At 49.5% G+C, this 19,772-nt stretch overlaps 1 protein-coding gene across 6 annotated transcripts in view; it reads right to left on the bottom strand.

The window, feature by feature from the left end:
* Positions 1-18,612, bottom strand: part of DAPK2 (death associated protein kinase 2) — a 140,588-nt gene extending 121,976 nt beyond the window's left edge. For 2 of the 6 annotated variants that reach the window (XM_063638939.1, XM_063638941.1), the window contains exons 1-2: positions 18,540-18,612; positions 11,895-11,992 (exon numbers count right to left, since the gene is read on the bottom strand). In XM_063638939.1, the coding sequence (XP_063495009.1) occupies positions 11,895-11,992; positions 18,540-18,542 (101 nt within the window). In that variant the 5' untranslated portion in view covers positions 18,543-18,612. Of the gene's footprint in view, positions 1-11,894; positions 11,993-18,033; positions 18,197-18,539 lie in introns of those variants that run through there. The other 4 variants (XM_063638938.1, XM_055278202.2, XM_055278199.2 and 1 more) reach the window with 3 other exon arrangements.
* Between the last annotated feature and the right edge of the window lie 1,160 nt (positions 18,613-19,772).

Below are 19,772 nucleotides of genomic sequence, written 5' to 3'. Positions count from 1 at the left end.
ACTTCACTAGGAAATCCATAGTGAAGTATTAAGGGGTGAAGAGGCATAATGTCTGCAACCTATTCTCAAATGGTTCAGAAACTAGGATGGATGGATACATAGGTAGGTAGGTAGGTAGATAGGTAGACAGACAGACAGACAGACAGATAACCCACAGACGAAAAGAAGGAAGGAGGAAAGGGGGCAGGTAGAGAAGGGGAAAGAGAGAGAGAGAAATGACAAAATGTTAAAAACTGGTATATATAAGTCAAGGGTATATGGCAGTTTTGTTATTCTTACAACTTTTTTATCACATTTCAAATTATTTCAAAACAAAAATATTTTTAAGTATATGAACCCTGGATATGTGGAAAGGTACATATTTAAAAACAACATGGAGTCAAAAAACAACAATCCAACACAAAATGTACACACTGGCAATAAATAAGTAGAAAAGCAAGGATATCCAGAAGATACAGGCCCATGGTGGTTTCCATTTCCCCCGCAAAACTACTGTCCCCCCGCCCCAGCTCTTACAGTTTCCATAATGCAGACAGAGCTCAATGAGACCTACCCTTAGGGCAAGCGATTTGCACTGTGTGCTGAGCTTCTAACTCAAGCGTGTGCAATGCAGCCACTTTGTCTGAGTGGCTTTGTGCTTTGTTTTCCTAACAATGGGTGATGAAAGTGCCTCCCTCTCTCATCCACAGCCTCTGCCACCCAGGGCCCCTTGTAGTTGTCAGTCCTCCTGGCAGCCCCATCCCTTCACCCTCTCCACGTGCCCTTTTGCCCAAGCCTGAGCCTCTGCTCCTTGGTCGTGGCAGAGCCCTCACCCTTGAGGTAGTTACCGGCCTGTCTCCTGGATTAGACCCTGCCCCACCCAGGGTGATAGCTTCCTCCCCTGATCTCCTGGCACGTGTTTTTGGGTCCCACTATCAGCACATAGTCTAGTACATCTCATTTCATTTGCTAAGGAGGAGAGTACTCCTTTGCCCCAACTGAGCCTTAGCTCTTCTGGGGCAAGGCCTAAGCCCTAAGTCTCCTCCCCAACACACAGTGGGTGCCCAAGAATATTTATTGTTGACTGTGATACTGACCTACATACAGTGCAGACGTGCACATACTCATAAGCTCCCTCACACACACACATCCACACACACCCACTAACCTTTTAGAAACCACCAGCTTGTCTAGGGTGCTGCTGTGGTGGAGGAGGCTTCCTTGCTTTTAGCCAAGTTCATTTTGCTCTCAGTCTACAGCCTGAGTAACAGGAGACCACTGTACTATACCGTTTTGCATCCGGCCAGCTCACAGTTCCCTACACTCCTCAGGAGGACTGGTGTAGGAAGCCCCTCTCTGACATCCCTTTCTCTAAAGTCTGCTGTATGGTCGCGCGCAATGGCTCACACCTGTAATCCCAGCACTTTGGGAGGCCGAGGAGAGCAGATCACATGAGGTCAGGAGTTGGAAACCAGCCTGGCCAACATGGTGGAACCCAGTCTCTATTAAAAATACAATATTAGCTGTGCGTGGCAGGTGCCTGCAGCCCCAGCTACTGGGGAGGCTGAGGCAGGAGAATCGCTTGAACCCAGGAGGCAGAGGTTGCAGTGAGCCGAGATGACGCCACTGCACTCCAGCCTGGGAGACAGAGCAAAAATCCGTCTCAAAAAACAAAAACCAAAAACCAAAGTCTGTTGTGGTGTTGACAAGATCAAAGATGATGTAAATACAATACCCTTGCACCTAGATGCTGATGGGGCTGCTGGTTCCCCTCATCTGCCTCTCCTGTTTGTGGCCACTCTCCAACCCTGAACTGGGCCATAGTCCTGTGGCTACAAGTCTCATGGGTTTAAGAACCTCATCAAGGCTGCAGGATGGAATTCCACCAAGGGAATTTGGTGGCCTGGTATGGTCCTCACTGCTGCCCTATGTAGACAATGGATATATCTGCCCTGTCTCCCTTGCTCCCCTTCTAGCCCCTTTTACTGACAACTCTTTGACACCCCCATACCTACTCACCCTCAACCACCCTGAGCCCTGGGCCTTTACTAGAATAGATGACCTCTGAAGACTCTCCTGGATTGATTTTTATTAAATTATAGAATTAGGCTGAGGCGAGAAGATTGCTTGAGGCCAGGAGGTCAAGATCAGCCTGGGCAGCACAGTGAGACACCCATCTCTACAAAAAAATTTAAAATTATCAAAGTCTAGGGCACATGCCTATAGCCCTAGCTACTCAGGAAGCCGAGGCGGGAGGATTGCTGGAGCCAGGGAGCTTGAAGCTGCAGTGAGCTGTGGTTGTGCCATTGCATTCCAGCCTGGGCAACAGAACAAGACCCTGTCTCAAAATACACACACACACACACACACACACACACACACACACACACACGGAATTTGCAGAGTATAATAGAAACAGTATGAGCTTTGTAATCTGACAGACCTAGGATGGAATCCTGACTGCCTTGTTCAAAGTATGTGACCACGAATACGTTATTTAACTTCTCTGAGCCTCATTGTCCTCACCTGGGAAATGGGAATGCGATCCAAGTCCAATTGTTCTAAAAGGACAGGAAGTACTCAGCACAGACACTCACAAGAGGGCAGATTTTCTTTTCTTTTTTTTTTTTTTTTTTGAGACAGTCTCTCTCTGTCGCCCAGGCTGGAGTGTAGTGGTGCAATCACAGCTCACTGCAGCTTCAACTTCCCATGCTCAAGCAATCCTCCCATCTCATCCTCCCAAGTAGCTGGGACTACAGGCATGTGCCAACACGCTTGGCTAATTCTTTATGTTTTGTAGAGATGGAGTTTCACATGTGTTGCCCTGACTGGTCTCAAACTCCTGGGCTCAAGCAATCCTCCCACCTCGTCCTCCCAAAGTGTTGAGATTACAAGCGTGAGCCACCATGCCTGCCTCAACAGTAGATTCTTAACATATGTCAATCGTTTTCACTTTCCCAGCAGCAGGAAATACAAGTAAGCATGTGTGTGATCAGAGAGGCACAAAAATCCCAGGCCAGGGTAGTGAACAGGGCTTTGTCCAGAGGAAGTTTCTGGCTTTTATTTCCCACATTCTTTGAGATTTTCTGTGTCACACAGAGTAGAATTTCCCACTTGGCATCTCCTTGATAAGGTAGGTTTGCCGGGCGCGGTGGCTCACGCTTGTAATCCCAGCACTTTGGGAGGCTGAGACGGGCGGATCACAAGGTCAGGAGATCGAGACCACGGTGAAACCCCGTCTCTACTAAAAATACAAAAAATTAGCCGGGCGTGGTGGCAGGCGCCTGTAGTCCCAGCTACTCGGAGAGGCTGAGGCAGGGGAATAGCGTGAACCTGGGAGGCAGAGCTTGCAATGAGCTGAGATTGCGCCACTGCACTCCAGCCTGGGTGACAGAGCGAGACTCCGTCTCAAAAAAAAAAAAAAGGTAGGTTTGTATTTCTTGAACCAGTTACCTAAAATTTTGGAGACTGAGTTTTTTCATCTATAAAATGGGAATAACTACTTCACAGGGTGTTATGAGAATTAAACACAATAACGTATGTCCAGTAAATGGAAGTAATTTTTGTGTTTTGTTTCCCACTTTGTGTTTGGGGAATCCTGGACATTCACGAATTCCAGGGCTTATGGGGGCTGTGAGCTTGCTTGGCTGAGGTTGTCTACCTTAGGTTTAAATTTAACTCAAGGCAGATCCCAGATGCTCTGCAGTTAACTTATGGGTATCTGTCGGTGTTATGCACTTATCAAGTATAAAAGGCCTGGGCTGGACACCACAGCAGAGGAGATGGACGGATAAAAGCTGATGTACACAGGAGCCCAGCCTGGAAACCTTCAGTCCAGCAGGGAAGACAACCGGGAAAACCCTATGTGTAACATGAGGTATGATCAGAGATGTGGTCCAGAATAAGAGGTAATTAAATCTGACAGAAGGGAGTGGGGTGGATGGGGCGGGGCATGGCAGGTTTTGTCAGAGTCACCGTGTTTGATCTGGACCTTGAAGAAAAAGCTTAATTTTTCCAAGAGTGAGGAAACAGCAAGAGCAAAGATAAGTCATATTTTTGTGGGCCTCTGGCCTCTGTCTCAGTGCTGCAGTGATATTCCAAATAGGAGAACAGCTCTGAACCTGCTTTCAAAGAGTTGATAAACAAGTGCCAGATAAGCCTCATCTCATCACTGGCTCTCATACGGCCATTAGTGCTGCTCGCCCCAGCCTCTCCAACCTGTCCCTGCTTAGCACTTGGGGGAATGTGAACTACATGCAAATACATGTGCCACAGTAGTTGCAAAGGGCAGGAGGTCTGTGGGTATCAAAAATACCCCTGCAAGGATTAGTAGGCAAGATTCAGAAATAAAAATAGCCAGGCGTGGTGGCTTACACCTATAATCCCAGCACTTTGGGAGGCCAAAACAGGAGGATTGCTTGAACCCAGGAGTTCAAGACCAGCGAAACCCTGCCCCTACAAAAAGTTTAAAAATTAGGTGGGCATGGTGGTTCATGACTGTAATGCCAGCACTTTGCAAGGCTGAGGTGGGCGGATCACCTGAGGTCAGGAGTTCGAGACCAGCCTGGCCAACATGGTGAAACCCCATCTCTACTAAAATTAAAAAAAGTAGCCGGGCATGGTGGTGCACACCTGTAATCCCAGCTACTTGGGAGGCTGAGGCACAAGAATTGCTTGAACCCAGGAGGTGGAGGTTGCAGTGAGCCAAGATGGCACCACTGCCCTCCAGCCTGGGCAACAGAACGAGACTCCATCTCAAAAATAAATAAGCAAATAAATTAGCTGGGCATGGTGGCACATGCCTGTGGTCCCAGCTACTTGGAAGGCTGAGGTGGGATAATTGCTTGAGCCCAGGAGGTCGAGGCTGCAATGAGCCATGATTGAACCACTGCACTCCAGCCTGAGTAACAGAGAGACCCCTGGGGAGGGGGAGGGGGAGGGGGAGAGGGAAGAGGGAAGGGGGAAGGAAGAAAGGAAAGAAGGAAGGAAGGAAGGAAGGAAGGAAGGAAGGAAGGAAGGAAGGAAGGAAGGAAGGGAAAAAAAAATAGCTGCTGGATTAACTCCTGACCTGGTGATCCACCCGCCTCAGCCTCCCAAAGTGCTGAGATTACAGGCGTGAGCCATGGCTCCTGGCCTTAAATTTATTAATTTAAAAAAACCATTCATCCAAAATAAGTCTCACAGATCTACCTGCACTGCTATAAAAAGATATTCAACAGATTTCATTAAGTGAGAAAAGCAAGTGGTTGACTGTTATGGTCATGTGGTCCCCTCTGTCCACACACACACTTGCTTAACTTAGAAAGGTTCTGAATGGTGACAGAAGAAAATGACGATCGCCGGGCGTGGTGGCTCACTCCTGTAATCCCAGCCCTTTGGGAGGCCGAGGCAGGTGGACCATGAGGTCAGGAGATCGAGACCATCCTGGCTAACACGGTGAAACCCTGTATTTACTAAAAATACAAAAAATTTGGTGGGCATGGTGGAGGGCACCTGTAGTCCCAGCTACTCTGGAGGCTGAGGCAGAAGAATGGCGTGAACCCGGGAGGTGGAGCTTGCAGTGAGCCGAGATGGCACCACTGCACTCCAGCGTGCCAGCCTGAGTGACAGAGCGAGACTCTGTCTCAAAAAAAAAAAAAAGAAAATGACCATCAAAGTCTACCTGTGGGGTGTGAGACTCAGCGAGAGGGCAGAGGGAGTTCTACTTTTTACTTTATACTCTTCATAACTTTATGACATTCACCTTGAATAACTTCTAGTATATGTGCTGCCGAAGCAAGCACTACCTTGAATAACCTCTATAATAAACAAACATCTTTTCAATTTAAAAGGATCATAAAAGCCCCCTTGCTTCAGGCTTAGTCTTAGGAGCTCTTTTGCCAAGGGCTGAGATGAGTAAATCGAACACCTATGTTTGTTGTTTTCTATAGTGCCCAGTGTGGCTAGACTGGGCTATTGAACCCAGCCTGGGTAAATTTAAACTTCATATATTTCCTAAAGGATGCTGTTTCTTTCCCCAAAGAGGTTATCCTGGCTAAGCTGAACGTGTGGTGGCTCATCTTAACCACAGATGATCCCATTGGGAGACTCCACTCTGGCTACTCCCTGCCCCCATCAACAGGGCTGCCCCAGGGAATCCTTTGTCCACGTTCAGGAAGGCTGAGGCTTTAGTGCAGAGGCTCCTTCCCCCGCCAAAGTCTCTCATCCCCACACAAGGAGACTGCTGGTTGGGTGTCTGGCAGGGTGTCTTACATACATGAGCCTCCTCTAAGTGGTAGCAATTATACAGTTGCTGTCTTCTTCAGGGCAGAGGTGATATGTGGGGTAATGGTAAGGTAAGATCCTTAAGAGAAGTGGGGGCTATGGATAAAAGTTGGATGTAGATTTAAATAAGTTCTTATCTGCTTGTTTGTTTGTTTGTTTAAACCAGCACAGTAGTCAAGAAGGTTCTGCCTTTGAGTTCCACTTCCTCCAATGCTTGTTTATGACCTTAAACAAATCACCTCCCCTCTCTGGGCCTCACTTTCCTCATCTATAAAATGGTAGGTTTGGATTAAATTTTTGTTGAAATCCAGCTCAACAGAAACATCTTATGATTTTATGTTAATATAATAAAAGTAAAGAAAAACTGGCCAGGTGCGATGGCTCACTCCTGTAATCCCAGCACTTCGGGAGGCTGAGGCAGGCAGATTACCTAAGGTCAGGAGTTTGAGATGAACCTGGCCAACATGGTGAAACCCCATCTCTACTAAAAGTACAAAAATTAGCCAGGCATGGTGGCGTGCACCTGTAATCCCAGCTACTCGGGAGGCTGGGGCAGGAGAATCGCTTGAACCCGGGAGGGAGAGGTTGCAGTGAGCTGAGATCATGCAACTGCACTCCAGCCTGGGCAACAGAATAAGGCTCCACCTCAAAAAAAAAAAAAATCATCAAAGTAAAGGAAAGTAATCAAAGGATAGGAAACAAGGAATCACTCTTCATTATATGCTGCTTACATTAAATTACTTTATAACATTGTGCATGCAGTAGTTGTCTATGCGGAAGTTCACAAAACCATCACTGGGCCTACCTACTAGCACCCTCCCCCTGGGAAACATCATGCCTTCCCAAAGGCTCATCCTCCTAACTTTGACTATGCTACACTACCCTCGAGTAGAAACAGAAAAGACTTCCTTCCCTTATATTCTCTCCCACTCCTCAGAAGCATTCTGAGTAAAGGAAGTAATGATTTTGTGTCTTGTGGGTCCTTATGATGCGGTAGCCAGAGTCCTGGGCTAGGAGTCAGACCACCAGACCCCACCCTGGTTCTATCACCAGTTCACCTCTTCTCCTCTCTGGCCTTAGCCTCATCTATAAAATGAGGAGTTGGATGAGTTTCTCTTTATGAGCCCTGCTCTAATATTTCCCTGCTCTGCTCTACTGATTGCTACCAAGGCTGGGAGATGCCAAACATTTCTGCAAGCCAATATTTCTCCAAACACTCCCAGAAACAGCAGACAACCTCCAGCATCCCAAGCAGGCTGGTGCCAAAAGTGTGAGCACAGCCAACTGCCTGCACTCAGCGCTGGAAGCTAGAAATCAGGCAAAATATGCAGGGCCAGGGAGGGTCCCAGCAGAGTGCAGGATGCTCCTGCCAGGGTATCCTGCTTCCATCCAAAGCTTTTCCTACAGAGATGCTCTTACTCATAGGATAAGGATAGACAAAGCCTCTAAAGGAATCAGAAACATGTAGACTAGGCCAGGGCAGGAAGTAGCGTTAAAGGTTATTTATTTTTTGGGGGGAGGATCACAAGGTCAAGAGATCAAGACCATCCTGGCCAGCATGGTGAAACCCCATATCTACTAAAAATACAAAAATTAGCCAGGCGTGGTAGCACGCACCTGTAGTCCCAGCTACTCAGGAGGCTGAGGCAGGATAATAGCTTGAACCCAGGATACGGAGGTTGCAGTGAACCGAGATCTCACCACTGCACTCCAACCTGGCGACAGAGTGAAACTCCATCTCAAAAAAAAAAATATATATATATATGTGTGTGTGTGTGTGTGTGTGTGTGTGTGTATATATATATATATACTATTTTAGTTAAGGTCTAATACACAGGAAAATGCCCATATGAATGCATGTCTTCATATAAATACTCATAAAATGAACACATCTGTGAAACAGACACCCAGATCAAGAAACAGAATACAGCACCCCAGAAATCCCTTTTGTGCCCCCTTCCAGTCACTAGTCCCCAAAGGATAACCACCATTCAGACTTCTGGCACCACTGATTCGTTTTGCCGTTTTGAACTTTCACAAATGGAATAAAGCAGTACAGACCCTTCTGAGTCTGCCTTCCTTTGCTCAGCATTACATGTCTGAGCTTCATCCATTGTTATATGTAACAAACTGCTGTTCATTTTCATTTTTGCATAGTTAAGACTTAATGAAGAGCTAAAATCAATGACAGGGCCCTGAGTCTACACTAGGGTGCTCACTGACAGCCAAGTAAAGAGGTTTACATTGAGCTCTCCAGACATCAGGATGATCCCCCTGCTCTTCTTCCTGCAGTCCCATGCCTTCCTCCTAGAAGGCTGCAGAGGCAGAAGGTGGGGCCTTGACACCCCAAACCTACTTCAAAGGCTCGATCTATTCACTGAAGGCCAGAAGCTCTTGATCATGAACACTTACCCCATGCCCAGCTCTGAGGGATTCCTGACTCAGCATCTCATTTCATCCCCACAACCATGAGCTAGGTAATGGTACTATTTCTGTCTTACAGGTAAAAAAGCTGAGGCTCAGAGAGGGCCGGTTGTCCTAATGTTGCACAGCTAGGACAGGAACCCAAACCCCAACCCATGTGACCCCAAAGGCCAAACCTCTCCACCACTCTGTGTTGGCAGGGAGTTCACCAACTGGATCTGGTCCCCACCAGTGCCCCCAGCCTCATGTAATGCTGCTTGCCCCTGGCCCACTTTCCAAGGGCACACTGGCCTCCTGCCGGCTCCCCAGGTCCCAGGCACTTCCCCCCTTCAGGGCTCATCCATGCTGCTGACTTTGCTTGTGCATTTACCCTTCAGTTCTCAAATGAACAGTCACTTCCTCAGAGCAATCTTCTCTAACCACCCAGATGGAACTACATCCCCATCCCCCATCATTCCCTTGCAGGGCATCCTTTTCTCTCATTTCTTAGCCCTTAACACACCTTATGGTGATTTATCTTTTAGCGTCCACTTGTCTAGTGCCTTTCTCCACCAGCCTGGGGAGCATAAACTGCCAGAGGACAGGACTGTGTCTGTTTTGTTTTCCACTGCTCGGACGGTGCGTGGCACACAGTAGGTCCTCAGGAATATGTTAAGAACAGGAGGGCAGGAGAGAAGAATAGGACTGTCCCTTCAGAAGCTGAGTGGTCATTCAAAGGCAGCTCTAGTTCTAGCCTGTTCTATGGCCCCAAGCAAGACCTTTCCCCTCTCTGATCCTCCATTTCCTCAACTGTCAAGTGAGAGGCCTGGAAGAGAGGACCTCTAAAGGCCTTCTAGGTCATCTGACCTAGACCACAAATCCTAGGACATCTGGCCACTCCAAAGGTCCCTGGCCCCTAGTCCCTGCTGCTTACTCACCTTTTGCTCCGTTAGCACTTTAGAAGAGTATGGAAGGTGAGAATCACCCCAAGACACCCCAGGCTATGAGGTGCATGGGATCTCCACACCCTGTTGCAGGTGGAGGACCAGGAAACATGAGGTCTCTTCTGGGTCTAATAGCACATGTCCTTGATATATGGAGTCGGGGAGAGACAAGACTAAGAAGGAATCATAAATGCAATCCCCAGGAAACTGCTTCTACTTCCTTCTTCAGAGTCCCACTCCCCACAACTTCTCAGTTTCTCTGCCCATCCAGACTCTAGTCCAATCCATGAATGCCCTTGTTAGCATGTGTGTAGCTGCCAGGGTGGAGCTCCAGGAGGGCAGAGACTGTCTCATCTTGCTCGTCTTTGTACCCACAGTACTCAGCACAGACCCCTACATGCAGGACATGGCCAAGTGAGGGCACTGAATCAAGCACCATTGGCAGGGCTGGCCGTGGTTTGTTGCTGAGAATGCCACCTTTCTGCTGGTGCCACCAAGGGCAGGAGAAGAACCTGAGGCAAAGAGAACCTGGCTTCCCATCCAGAGGCAGGCTCCAGCTGACCAACCCCAGCCTCTGGTCCTATGTCCTCTTCCTACCCCTTCACCAGGCCCAAGACTGGGAAAAGTCATCCCCCTCTGGGGTCTCTGCAATTATTTGCTCCCCCACCCACCATCCAGCCAGCCAGGACTAACTCCCTGATCTTGAAGCACCTGCTGCCTTTCATTCTCTTTGGAGTGAAGCTCTCCTGGCTTTGAAGCTCTGTTATCTTTGAAAGTTAAAAAAAAAAAAAAAAAAAAAAAAAAAAAAAAAAAAGACAATTAGTCCTGACATAAGAGTTCTATAAAGGGAAAAGAACTCCTGTTTTGCCTGTTGGATACAGTAGACACTTGTGAAAGGAAAATAAATCTTGGGGCCCCCACATCCGTAAGCTAAAGGGAAAAGTCAAGCTGGGAACTGCTTAGGGCAAACCTGCCTCCCATTCTATTCAAAGTCACCCCTCTGCTCACTGAGATAAATGCATACCTGATTGCCTCCTTTAGAAAGGCTAATTAGAAACTCAAAAGAATGCAACCATTTGTCTCTTATCTACCTATGACCTGGAAGTCCCCTCCCCATTAGAGCCTTCCTATCTTTGCTTAGAGTTGTTGTCCCGCCTTTCCAGACCAAACCAATGTTCATCTTGCATATTTGATTGATGTCTCGTGTCTCCCTAGAATGTATAAAACCAAACTGTGCTGTGACAACATTGGGCACAGGTTGTCAGGACCTCCTGAGGCTGTCATGGGCGTGTGTCCTCAACCTTGACAAAATAAATTTTCTAAATTAACTAAGACCTGTCTCAGATTTTTCTGGGTCTACACACTCTAAATTCCCATGTTTTCATGCTGCGCTGTGTGTGAAGGGGTGAGGCTAGGTGCTCTGATGAGCATATGTGAGTGTAGAAGTGCCAAGCTCATGGGAGAGGGCATAACAGGTGTGCAGGTGCAAAATGGACTGGTCAAAACCTTGGCTATGTCACTCACTGGCTCAGCAACTTTGGGCAACTTGCCCAAACACTGGACCACAGTTTCCTCATTTTGGAAAAGGAGAGTAAAAATAATGCCTATTTCATGCATTGTTGTGAGACTCAAACTTCAGGACTAGTGTTTTGTAATCACTACACTACCACCTAAATATTAGCAGCTGGTAGAAATGGAAGGAAAGAAAAGAGCTTCAGAAAATCTTAATTTCTATCCAAATCGTAACGATGGTACTTTCAGATCTGATTTTCACCCTGGCTGTGTTCTGGGCTCAGCAAACCTGAAAATGCACCAGTAACAAAGATCCCAGGAAAACTTCATGATGGGGCTCGTGTGGCTGGTTACTCAACATAAATCCATTCTCAGGAGGATTACCTCACCTCCCATTCAGGCTCTGAGCTTAAAACAAAACCCTGGGAACCATGGAGAATCCCAAGTGAGACTCGGAAGAGAGCCAACAAGTCAGGTCTCCATCCAGAGCCTGGGGGAGCTTTATGAAAAAAGTAACAGATCAAACAAGAATCATGAAGGTTGTCCCTGCCAGCTAGATTATGCTGAAAACACAGAACTCAACAATTCTCGTGCCTTTTACTGACAAGTCATTATTTCCAGAGCAATGACTATGTGCAAAGTCACCCAGGCAGGTGAATAATCCTCAGGCTCATTTTTAAAGCTTCCCACTGGTCCTGTGGCCCTGCCTTCCAACACCAACTGACAATTGTGCCAGAAGAAGCATGACTTTGGCTCCCTCGGCATCCCCCCACCTCTCACACAGTCTCCTACCTCCCCAGCTCCTCTCCGATGTCATAAAAGTCCTCCACCTTCTGCTGCTTGAATGGCTCCATGTTTGGACTCCTCATTGAGGCCTGGAACATACAACCCTGAAATAGGAAGAAACCTGTGGTTAGGACAGCCATCCAAATTAGCACAAGCCTAAGAGTCTAAGGCCTAAACGTAATTGGCCGCAAGGGAGCTAATAATTTAGTAATAATCCACAGCCTTGGTTCCTCAAGAACTGCCCTGCTCAAACCTTTTCTCACCTGCAGCTGATGATGTATGGTTCTTATTTGATTTATATGAATTCAAATTTGTTAAGGAGACAGGAAAGGAGAGCTCCTCAGGTCTTCAGATCTGTCTGAAGAAGTTCAGAGAAACATCCATGGTGAACTTCAGCTGTTTGTTTTCATTAAATTCGAAACTACTGCAAAAAGAGGCAGCTGTTGTACAGTTTTAAAAAAAATGGCCAGGCACAGTGCTCACACCTGTAATCCCAGCACTTTGGGAGGCCAAGGTGGGTGGCTCACTTGAGGTCAAGAGTTCGAGATCAGCCTGGCCAACATTGTGAAACTCCATCTCTACCAAAAATACAAAAATTAGCCAGGTATGGTGGCATGCACCTGTAATCCCAGCTACTCCGGAGGAGGCTGAGGCATGAGAATCACTTGAACCCGGGAGGCAGAGGCTGCAGTGAGCCGAGATTGCTCCACTGCACTCCAGCCTGGGTGACAGAAAAAAAAAAAAAAAAAAAAAAAACCACTAGCTTTAAAGTCAGAAGTCCTAAGTACAAGCCCCAGTCTTGCTTGGGTAAGCCACCTAAGCTGCCAGAGACTTAGCTTCTTCATCTGTAAAATGGGGCTAATACTGTAAAATCAACTTCAAGTCATGAAATTATTTTGTAAACTAGAAAATGCTGTTAAAAGGTAAGGGCTTATCATGACCTCAGCTCCCTCAGGTGTTGTACCACCCAACTGCCTGTCTGAACTAATCTGTAAACTCTCTCACTCATCACCCCCAAAGGAAAGATGGGCGAGAGGAGTGAGGCAAATTCCAACAGGCACCAGGAGTCAGGAGCCTGAGGTGCTAGTTCCAGCTTTGCCTAAAACTAGCCCTGTGATCTCCTTTCTTGTCAGAAGGGCCTCAGTGTCCTCATCTGTAAAATTAAGCCAACTCTGCCTGCCCCAGGCATCTCACTGAAAGCCATAGGCCAACTCTGAGCTATGGGGAGCACTTACCACTCCACCAGAAAAGACTGTCTGCATCCTCTCCTGGGATCCCTCTGCCCCAAGATGCTTACCTATTCCTGGGACAGCCACGTGCCACTCTGGACAAAACACCCCAAGAGCAGGGCCCAGGGCGCAGTCTGCAAATCACAAGAATAAAACCAGCTGCCTGTGGATGTGTCTTCCAAGGGTCTTTGGCAAAGGCCTGTCGGAGCTCATTTTGGTTAGCACTGGCAGCTTTTCTGCTGACTGCCAATCAGATCCCAACCACACATGGGCTCCACGAACCTCAAAAGACTATTTTCACCAGGCTGGGTGGAGGCACCATTACATAAGGGCACATCTCATCAACGCCAAGTGGCTGGAGCTGTCCTCACTCTCAGCGGGTGTATACATTTCACCCTCTTTCTACCACTTTAGCCCCCTGCAAACCAGAGCTTCATTACCAAGATGCTGCCTGCCTCTCTCCCTTCCACCGAGGCACACAGAGCCTGAAGACCCTCAGGCAGAGCTGGCCTGGTTCCCAGGGCTTACTCTCGTGGTCACCTGCCTGTGGGTGTCCAGGCTCCCTCATGCATCCTCCATGCTTGGCAAGGGCTGGAGCAAGCATGAAATAGTGAAAAGAGTAGGCTCCAGGAGCCCCAGTTCCAGACTAGCGTGAGTGTATATTAGCCCTGTGACCCACAGCAGGTGGGTACCCTCTCTGGGACTCATCCCCTCACCTGTAAACAGAGTCATACTATCTATATCACATACTTCACACATCCATGTGGGGATAAGGATATAAACTACTGTACAAATAAGAAAGATGATTATTACTGTGATTTAACCCATGCCAGGGAGCCCTCTAGCAAGTTTAGCTTGACCATAATCAGAAGCTCGACGCCCCTCATCCCCAACATCCTGGCAGATCTCCCGAGACTGGCCCAGGGAGTAAAGGGAGTGCTATCTACCATCTTCTCTTCACTGAAAAAAAAAAAAAATTCCTCCCAAATAAACAATTTGGGTCACGTCCTGTGGGGTGGGGTTACCAATTTCACACAGCTAGAAGCAAACACGAAACTCCAAAAAAATTCTGTTGGCAGAAACCCTGAGAGTGGTCCCAGGAACAGCTAAGATCTCCCATTTGGTGACAGGCCAGCTCCATTTGCTGAGAGCAGGATTCAAAGAAGCCCCAGTTCCCAGCAAAATGGTAAGCCTCTGCCTTGGGCTCTATATCCTGGGTGGCCAGGGTTAGCGGGGAAGGTGAGCCCCTTAGGGATAAACTAGGCCCACCAGTTAGGCTTTAGCTCATCTTTCCAGCCTTTGCCCCCTCCCTTACATATCCTATATTCCAGCCAAAGTTGACCTTTCCCATTCCCCTAAAACTTTCATCCCTGCTATATCTCGGCTGAAGTGGGGCCCTTGCCAGGGCGGGCCCAGCTGGAAAGCCCTGGAGAGTGGGCATAACTACCCACTTCCCACAAGACCCGGCCAAATGCTACCATCTCTGTGCGGCTCCATGATCCTTGCCCTCCCAAAAACAGATGACAATTCTCCACCTCTTCAAGTTCCCCCAGAGTGCTCTTCATACATTTTTAGGGTTCAAGTTGATCATATTCTGGTTTATGTTTATGTCTAACCCAGAGGGAGAGAATAGATTCCATAGTCATCACACAGACCTGGGTTCAAATCCCAGCTCCGTCACTTAGTGGCACATGGTGCTTAGCTGAGCACAGGATAACTTTTGAGTTTCACATTCCTTCCATGGAAAATGAACGTGAGACAACGTCTAGTGTTGGTGAGTATGTGCGGCAACTAGAGCTCTCAAACACTGCTGGGAGGGGTATACACTGGGACCACCACTCTGGAAAACTGTTCGGCAATTTCTTTGGACGTACCTAAGAGAAATGCATGCAGATGTTTTCCCAAATGATCCATGTTAGAATGGTCACTGCAATACTATTAGTAATAACTAAAAATTGGAAACAACCAAATGGTTATCAATAGAAGACTGGATAAACAAATTGAGGTACTATATACCCATACAATGGAATCATTATACAGCAATAAGAATTAACAAACTACTGCTACCTGCAACAACATGGACGATTCTCAGAAACATAATGTTGAATGGAAGTAGCCAGACACAAAAGACTGCATACTGTCTGATCCCATTTAGGTAAAATTAATGCATGGTGCTAGACATCAGAAGAGTGGTTATCCCCTCACTCGGGATAGTTGGCAGGGAAGCTTCGGAGGCTTCAGAGTGCCAGCAATGTTGTTTCCTGATCTGGGTGGTAGTTAGATGGATATATGGGATGATTTTGTATGTGATCAAAATTTTATATAATTTTTTAAAATGAGACTAATGTGAGACAAATGAGATAACCCATGTGTAATGTTTTAAATGGTCCCTGGATAACATGAATTCCTTCCCTCCTCTTTGTGTCTTGGAACTAGCACCCATAAGGGCAAGAATTGTGACATTCTCACCTCCGTCCCCTTGTAGTAGGCTAGTACACAGTAGGCACTATATAAGTGTTGGCTGATTTTAACTTAGTTCCCCAGCCTCCCTTCTCAAGGCCGCTGCTCAGATGCTCATCAGGTAAAACAACTGATAGCCACTTCAAGCACTTTCCTAATACCTCTCCTAGGGTGAATTTGCATTTTACCAGTTTAAAAACAAACTAAAGGGGTGAAACTGAAGTGGAACTATAGTCACCAGCTAGGACCCAGATAAGGAGCCAGAGGCACAAGGACCTTTCCAGCCTCAAAAAGCTGAAATCACATGGCAGAGGGGAGGAACACAGTTACAACTTTTGGCCAGAGGCACAGGCCATCAGCTCCAGACGCTCCCAGGATGATACCCACCTTAATGCCCACGTTTCTCCTGATGGAGTCCTTGGAATTCAAATTCCTGCCTACAACTCTAATACCAGGCAACACTTCAGGGGGCTACCACAGATTTCCTAGAACCCCACAGATCATCTATTTAGGGATTTTTAGACCGGCTTCAGGATCACCAGGGTGAGAAGGGGAAGCCAGAGCAGTTCCATGTTATCCATACTATATGTTGGGGTTCTGGGTAAGAATTCACTGTGAAACAGAAGTTTGAAAACCACTGCTGTCTGGTCTAACCCACTTGTTTTTACAAGAGGAAGCTGAGATCCAGACAGGGGAAGGGACTTGCTGAACATCACACAGGTGACCCATCCCGCTCCTCTTCCCAGGGCTTCTTCTGTTGATAGACACCCCAGCTCCTCCAAGATGTCACCAGGGTTGGCAAAGTCAGTGGCCTCCTGAGGGACAAGCTAGGAGGAGGTGTCTAGGGCTGGAAGATCACCTCATAGGAAACTCTCAACACTCAAGAAGCCCTCTCCGCCACTGGCCCAGCTCACTCTGCAAAGTGAACTCTCTCAGTTCCTCATCCCACCTCACCAAGTGCAAGTGAGTGAAACGGGAGCACAGCAAGAGGGCAGGCAATGGTTGGGCCAAACACACACGACTGTCTCATTACACACCCCCCCATTAGGAATCATCACACTCAGGCTCTGGAGAGGCTGCCAACAGAAGGGATGGGGCTCCGGCATTACAGAGCTCCTCTCTACATTCCAGGCTTTGACCCATCACGGTCTCCAATGAGGAAGCTGGGGCCCACAGAAGGTCAGCCACCTGCCTGAGGTGACACAAGAAAAACTTGGTCTCTCTGGCAAAGATCCAGCTCCCTTGGGAAGCCTGCTTGTTCACCCCACAGCTAACAAATCGGGAGGCCTCAGGGAGGTGGGCAGGGTCAGTGCGGGTCTCATTCCTGCCAGCCAGGAACTTACCCCAGAGGAGCAGACCTCCAGCCACATCCACACACCCCTGACCCCTCTGCCCAAGTCTCCTCTGAAGGTGCTGAATCATCAGTGGTGCCACTTGAGGGTGCTCAAAAAACATCTTGGGAAATGAGTGGTTTGGGGAAGGACAGGGCTGTGAAGTTAGCTGTGAAGAGGCCAAGACACCAGGTCCTCTTAGGTCAACAGAACTCTCCCAGGAATGTCTTCCATAGAGGCAGTTGGGAATCGCAATGTCAGAAACCAGAGCGGCTGCCCTCCACTGGATTCCAGGATACAAGATATCAGGCGCTGTCCCTGCACCTGCCCACTTGCCCCCGAGGCAGCCAGCTATGGTGCCCTCTCCTCCAGTGTGCACCCCTACCTTATCATTACCTGCACGGCCTCAACGAGGCTCACCTCTCTGGGCCTTGTTTTCTCTTTTGTAAAGTAAGAATACCAATTTCCACCGTGCAGAGTTACGGTGAGGGTTAGCCAGACCTACGCAGGCCTTGGGACCTCCAAAATGCCTAGCCCAGAGTCCTAGTCAACTGTTGGCAACGCCCTTCCAAGTCCTTCCACCCCAACCTGCAGCACACCTGCTGGCCGCCCCCGCGCCCACCCTAGCTCTACCCCAGGCCCGGGGCGCCTGATGGCGGGGACCCCAGCTTCATTCAGCCCCAGAGGAAGCTCAGACATCTGAGCACCCTCCTCGCATCACCTCCTTGTGCCAGGCGGGAGCAAGAGGTGAGAGAGTCGGCCCAAGCTGAGAAGACTTGGCCGGGAGCCGGGCGTGCTCTGCCCGTTCCAGGGGGCCTAACTCGATGGACGTCTGTCTCCCATCTCCCTGCTGGGTGCTTGGCTCTGCCCGCCGCCTCCACCCTGTCTCCCAGGTCAAAGTGCCAGGCTCCGGAGGGCGCCCCAGAGCAGCAGCGGGCAGCTCCCGCGCTCGGGTGCCGGCCACAATGCCCCGGGCCACGGCGTCAGGCACTGGGGCGGCGGGCCCGGGATCTGCGAGCGAGTGCCCCGGATCTCTTCGCCCCGCCAGCCCCAGACCCGGGCGCTGCTGCCGTCAGGCCGCGCGCCCCGTCCCGCCCGTCGAGCCCGCAGAAGGGTGCTACTCACGGCGGGAGGCTGCGCTGCCGCGGCAGGCGCGGCGGGCAGGGCGGGGACGGGGGACGCGGCGGGGTGCGCTGGGCTCGGCCCTGCAGTCCTCTCCTCCCGGAGTGCCCGGCGCCCGCCCGCCGAGCAGCCGAGGAGCCGAGGGGGCGGAGCGGCCAGCCCCGTCCCAGGCGCCGGCTGGAGGCGCGCCCGGCTGCCCGGGACGGGGCTCGGGGCGCCCCCTGCTGGAGCCCCCTCCGGACAGTCCCGGGGCGAGAGCCCAGCTTCCCGGCCAGGTAGGGGACACCTCAGGGCTCCCAGACTCCCGGGAGAGCGGGGAGAGTCGGTAGCAAGACCCTCTGCGCGTCCCTACCGGCTCTACCGCGCTCATGCTGCGTGGCCTTGGGCAAGTAGGCTACCCTCCCCCGGCCTTATCTGGAAATCGCTTTGAATGAGCTTATACGTATGATATGATCTGGCACAATCCTCAGAAAATGGCACTTGCGTGCTCCTCTCCCCACCATACACACCATGAGCGAGGAAGCCCCACTGAGGAATAGGCCGTCTCCTCCCTCCCAGCCAGAGCGCTCCCTGCACCGCAGACTCTCCTGGAAACCTCACGCCCACAGCGCACAGCAAGATGGGGGCTACGATGAGAACGGCCGCTCTGCTCCTCACTTCCCCCGACCCAGCCTGGGAGCGGCCCGCCCTCGTTTGCCCTTTGTCCTGGCACGGTTGGTGAGTGAAGCCCCATCTCGCCATCACGCCTTCTCTAATAGAGGACTTGGGAGTGGGTTCCTCTCTCTGCCCTCTGCCAAAAAATCCCAGAGGAAAAAAGGAATGAGAGTGAGGGGGTGAAGGGAGGAAGGAAGGGAAAACAGAACTTAAGCCAAGTTCATTTGTCTTATTTCAAAACAAGAGGCTGTTTAGAGGAAGCAAATGAGGACCCCTCCAACCCCTGGAAGTTAAGTTACCCATGGGGCTCCTCAAAAGGGCCTTAGATTCAGAGTCCTACCACTAGGTTCAAAGCCCTGCCCTGCCACTCCGCACGTGTGTTCTTGGGCATGGCTCTTTCTTCAACAGTAAAGTGGGAGAAACGCTCCTTCCGGTAGCTCCTAATGAAGCTATGGTGGGGCTGAGATGAGATGGAGTGTGTAAGAGGCACCTAGAGGACCTCTACCAGTGCGAGCACACACACACCCTTCAGCCTTTTGGACATTGGGACAAATATAGATGGACCCCGCCCCCCAGCTGAGCAGTGCCTCCGCGTCCAGGACATCCTCAGCAGAGTTCCTTGTTTATAAACTTCACAATAATCCAGAACAGCGCAGCCAGCGAGCCTCGTTTCCTAAGAGCACCATGATATATAGAGTAATATCCAAGACCAGAGGTGACTTCTGATGTCGATGGACCTAAGGGAAGGACACCAACTGGTGAAGTTTCACCAACATGAGGAGTCCCCCACCAAACTATCCCTAAACACCTCTTCCTCCATTTCCATTTACCTATCACTGGTGACAAACCATTACCAGCCTTGGTGGCACAGGACGACAGTTTCATTATGTTCATGCATTCTGAGGGACAGAAGTTCAGACAGCACAGTGTGTATGGCTTATTTCTGCTCTGCAGTGTCTGGGATTTCAACTGGGAACACCTGAATAGCTGGGGGCTGAAATCATCTGGAGGCTTCTCCATTCCCATACCCAGTGCCTGGGCTGTGATGAATCCAAGGCTGGCCTCAGCTGACCCTGCTAATCACCTAC

The sequence above is a fragment of the Symphalangus syndactylus genome, chromosome 5 (genome assembly GCF_028878055.3).
Source record: "Symphalangus syndactylus isolate Jambi chromosome 5, NHGRI_mSymSyn1-v2.1_pri, whole genome shotgun sequence".
Taxonomy (NCBI): Eukaryota; Metazoa; Chordata; class Mammalia; order Primates; family Hylobatidae; genus Symphalangus; species Symphalangus syndactylus.
The sequence above is the reverse complement of the archived record's forward strand: the minus strand, read 5'-3'. Positions and strand labels throughout refer to the sequence as shown.